Raw genomic sequence first — 5,100 nt, 5'->3', positions numbered from 1 at the left:
CTCTGTGAGTTCAAGACCAGCCTGGGCAACAGAGCAAGATCCAGGACAGCCTCCAAAACAATACAGAGAAACCCTGTCTTAAAAAAAAACCTGTAATGGGAAAAGCTGTACAAATGTCTCCCTGAAAACAACAACACAAATAAACTTATTATGAGGCATTTATCTTCCTTGGTTATAGAAGTACATAGATAAATACTAGATAGAGTTGTCTTAACATACAAAATATATCTTCTTATGTCTCTACCTTGGACAAAGATAAAGCTGGATTCATATTCAGGCTAAGTCCCTAGATCAAAAATACTTTCCTATCCCCAGATAAGAAAATTGAGATTTTTGTGGAGCCAGGAGAAGATTATTAAACTGGAAATCTTGCCAGAATACAAAAAAAAGGTGAACAGAAGGAAAGACAATATTGAAAGGAAGTTGATAAGAAAATACAGTGGTAAGAAAAACCCAAATTGGGGTCCTGGGCTAGGGCAGCCCCAGTGAATCAGTCACTGTGAATCTCCTCATAGTTCTCTTTACAGCAAGTTTGACATCCTTATTCCTGAGACTATAAATAAAAGGGTTCAGCAAGGGCAGCAAAAATGTACAAAATACACTGAAAATTTTGCCTTGAACCACAGATTCATCAGATGATGTTTTGATGTGTGTAAGCATACCAAATCCATAAAACAGGGCAACAGTTATTATGTGAGAACTACAGGTGCTCATGGCTTTGGACAAACCCTTACCTGATGACAACTGAGTGACATTAAAAAAAATGAAAGCATAGGACATTAAGATGACGAGGCTAGAAGCAATGACTACTATGCTGACAATAACAGAACTCACAAGCTCATTAACATAAGTACTGCTGCAGGAGAGCTGGAGAAGGGGGAGGATGTCACACATGTAGTGGTTGATGATGTTAGAGTCACAAAAGTTGAGCCGAACCATACACCCTGTATGGACAATGGCACCAACAAACCCCATCAAGTGTGAACCAAACATCAGCAGGGGACATTTTCTAGGAGACATGATGACCATGTACAACAGGGGTTGACAGACAGCTACATATCGATCATAGGCCATGGCTGTCAGCACATAGCACTCAGAGTTGGCAAAAAAGCAGAAGAAAAACAGCTGAGTCATGCATCCTCCAAAGGAGATGGTGTTCTTCTCTGAAACAAAACTCATTAGTGTTTTGGGAGTAAACACAAATGAATAACATAAATCAATAAAGGATAGATTAAAGAGAAAAAAGTACATTGGGGTCTGCAGATTTGAGTTTAGGAAAATGAGACTCATTAAACTCAAGTTTCCCACCACAGTGACTACATAATTCACCAGAAACATGACAAACAGGGGTAGCTGGAGCTCTGGTTGGTCTGTCAATCCTGTGAGAATGAATTCAGTCACTGTAGAAACATTCTTCATAGCCATTTGTTTCACCAGGAGATCTGTAAAACAGTAGTGGAGGTAGTAGCATTTACATGAAATTCTGTCACTGACTCCAAAAGGACAGCTAGAGGCAGTTACAAGTTCATTATTACCTGAAGCCACTGAGCAAAGCACTCAGAGAAAATTGCTTCCCATTCCTGAGAAATCCCTATTTCTTCTTTTGCTATCCATGATGAGCACCTACTCTGAGAAAACACTGACACAACTCCTGAGGTCTTTAAACAACCATTTCCTCCTGCCTCTTTAGTCTTCCTTAGGGACTAGGGCTAGAAGGAGAAATAAACCAAAACTGTCTCCTGGAGACATGATTTATAGAGCTTTGATTTCAGGGATGTTTTGAAGGTAAAGACACTTAATGAAATGCTAACCTCTTTTCACCTGAATATGTCACTGCTGTTGGGACCACACAAGCCTTTCACTCCAAAAGCCTAAGGAACCACATTTCTGTTAATGATGTGAAGTTACTTATTAATACAAAATTGGTGCTCACCTCCTAAAATATATATGCCAGGGATATGACATGATTTCAGTTTAATGATTTCTATTAAACATTCCATTGATTTGTACTAAGGATAATAATGATCTCATATGTGCATCAAATATATTATTTCCCTCAAGCAAGATTCTTATAACTAGCATTCTATAAAATATATCAGAAGTTGTATTAGTCCGGGTTCTTTAGAGTCACAGAACTTATGGAATGAATATATGTATACACACATATATGTATATATGGAAATATATTGAAATGATTTCAATTTATAGGCTGTAGTCCAACAATGACTAGGTATGAATGGTAAGTTCAAGAATCTAGTAGCTGCTCAGTCAAACAAGGCTGGGTATCTTACCAAGTCTGCTGGGATCCTGAAGGAGGAATAGATGTGCTTACAAGATGAGAAAAAGCAGGTAAAGAACGAACCCTTCTTTATTCCATTGTCTTTATACAGGCTTCCAGTCGAAGGTGTGACACAGACTGAAGGTGTGCTTTCTAGCCTCACTATCTGGATTAATGGCATGTGTCTTCCTGCCTCAAGATATGGATCACAAGTGTGCCCCCCATTTCTGGATTATAGTTTATTCCAGTTATAGTACGTTGACAACTAAGAACAGCCATCAGAGAAGAATAGAAAAGTATTCTTTCTTTAATGACCCCTTCCAGGTTGAGCTAATCTCTTAAGGATAGAAATAACAAAACCTGTGTTTATATCATATAGCATGAATATAAACAATCTCTCTTTTGTGGTTCAAACTTCTGTTTATTTTGTAATTTCCCACAAGGAATACTTAGTTCCCTGAGCAGACTATTGGGTTGTTCCCTTCAGAATTCTACTCATTAGTCCCTGCACAACTCATTAAGAGAAAAATCCAGAGATATACTCATTTGTCATTTCTAGAAATTTTCTACAAGTCTTTGAAATTGTATCATGAACTATTAGATAAACAGTTGAAAAAAGTGTTTTGGAGCAAAACAAAATTGCAGAAAAAGAAATATACACTCAAGATCATCTGAGTTTAAATACAGATATTTCTGTTTCTTAATAATGAATCTATAAGTCAAAATTATAATTTCTCTAGCCTTGTAAATTTATTTTAACAAATCTATATTTCTGTGGATATCTATAAAATACAACTCATAAAAGAGGGTCTGTTATAAGATGAGATAGTGTGTGTTCAGGGTAGTATGGCTATAGACAAAGCCAGATAGTGGTCAAGCACATCTTTAATCCCAGACTCAGAGGAAAAGGCAGGCAGATCTCTGTGAGTTCCAGACCAAGCCTGGTTTACAAGAGGTAGATGCAGGACACCCTCCAAAGCCACAAAGAAACCCACGCCCCACCCAAAAAAGTGTATGGGATATGGCTCAATAATAGAAACATTATTTTGCATACACAAGCCTGTTTGTCTAATCTCAGCATTGTAATAATGATAATATATAATAATAGTAATGAAGCAAGAAAAAAGAGCTACTATATCATTATTGTTTAACTAAATTCAATGATTCATATAAAACAATCCTAGACATGTAAAAAGATGTCTTCCCCTTTCCTTGTTCCATTTATTTTCTATTTTTTATTTAAATTGGAAACAAACTTCCCCTACATGCCTGACCCCCACTAACACCCTATCCCATCCCTTTTCTGCTGCCCAGGGAGGGTGAGGCCATCCAAAGAGGAATCTTCAAAGTCTGTGACATCATTGAAAGCAGTACATAGGCTATCACCTGTGTGTCTAGGCTAAGAGAGTAACCTTCCATGTGGAATGGGCTCTCAAAGTTCATAAGTATGCTAAGGATAAATACGGATCTACATCAGAGGCACCATAGAGGCATCCTTAATGACACCCACGTTCAGAGGGTCTGGATCAGTCCTATGCTGGTTTCCCAGCCATCAATCTGGGGTTCATGAGCTCCCCCTTGTTTAGGTCAGTTGCTTCTGTCGGTTTTCCTAGCCTGATCTTGACCCCTTTGCTCACCACTCCTCCCTGTCTGTAACAGGATTACAGGAGTCCAGTTCAGTGTTTAGCTATGGGTGTCTGCATCTGCTTCCATCAGCTAATAGATGAAGGCTTTAGGATGGCATAAAAGAATAGTCAGCAATTTCATTATTGAGAAGGGCATTTAAGGCAGCCTCTTGGGTATTGCTTAGATTGTTAATTGGGGTCATCCTTGTAGATATCTGGACATATCTCTAGTGCCAGATTTCTCTTTAAACCTATAATAGCTCCCTCTATTGTGGTATCTCTTATCTTGCTCTCCTCTTTTCTGCTCCTGACTCAACCTTCCTGCTCTCTCATGTCCTCCTCTCCCCTTCTCTTTTCCCCTTCTCTTTCTCCTAGCTCCCTCTCTCCTCCCTGCATTCTCCCAATTTGTTCATAAGATCTTGTCCCTTTCCCATTCTCTGGGGGACCATGTATGTTTCTCTAAGGGTCCTCCTTGTTTCCTAACTTCTCGGGTGGTGTGGATTGTAGGCTGGTAATCTTTTGCTCTATATCTAGAACCCATATATGAGTGAGTACATATCATGTTTGTCTTTTTGAGACTGAGTGGCATTTCTCAGTATTGTTTCTTCTAGATCCATCCATTTGCCTACAAATTTCAAGATTCCATTATTTTTTCCACTGAGTAGTATTCCATTGTGTAAATGTACCACATTTTCTCTATCTACTCTTTAGTTGAGGGCCATCTAAGTTGCTTCCAGGTTCTGGGTATTAAAATAATGCTGCTATGAACATAGTTGAACAGATGTCCTTGTGGTATGAATGTGCAAATTTGGGTATATGCCAAAGAGTGGAATTGCTGGGTCTTGTGGTATGCTGATGCCCACTTTTCTCAGTAAACTCTATGCTGATTTTCAGTGGCTGTATGAGTTTGCATTCCTTCCAGCAGTGGAGGAGTGCTCCCCTTTCTCCACATCCTCTCCAGTACAAACTGTTGTTGGTGTTTTTGATTTTAGCCATTCTGACAGGAGTAAAATGGTATCTCACAGTTGTTTTGATTTGTGTTTCCCTAATGGCTAAGGATGTTGAGCACTTTCTTAAGTGTCTATCAGCAATTTTAGATTCCTCTGATGAGAATTTTCTATTTAGTTCAGTACCCCAATTTTCAAATTATTGGCGTTTTGGAGATTTGTTTCATGAGTTCTTTCTAAATTTTGGAGA

At 38.6% G+C, this 5,100-nt stretch overlaps 1 protein-coding gene across 1 annotated transcript; it reads right to left on the bottom strand.

Moving 5' to 3' along the window:
- Positions 1-471: 471 nt before the first annotated feature.
- LOC101828895 (olfactory receptor 143-like) lies at positions 472-1,431 on the bottom strand. Its single transcript, XM_005069345.3, has one exon. It carries the CDS (start codon positions 1,423-1,425, stop codon positions 472-474), a length of 954 nt encoding a protein of 317 aa, XP_005069402.1. The 5' UTR covers positions 1,426-1,431.
- Positions 1,432-5,100: the final 3,669 nt, after the last annotated feature.

This window comes from Mesocricetus auratus, unplaced genomic scaffold (genome assembly GCF_017639785.1).
Source record: "Mesocricetus auratus isolate SY011 unplaced genomic scaffold, BCM_Maur_2.0 Super-Scaffold_100022, whole genome shotgun sequence".
Lineage (NCBI taxonomy): Eukaryota > Metazoa > Chordata > Mammalia > Rodentia > Cricetidae > Mesocricetus > Mesocricetus auratus.
Note: the sequence above shows the minus strand (reverse complement) of the source record. Positions and strands in the feature narration are given on the sequence as shown.

Excerpts from the sequence above, each read along its gene's own strand:
- LOC101828895 (XM_005069345.3), bottom strand. The coding sequence starts at position 1,425 with ATGGCTATGAAGAATGTTTCTACAGTGACTGAATTCATTCTCACAGGA.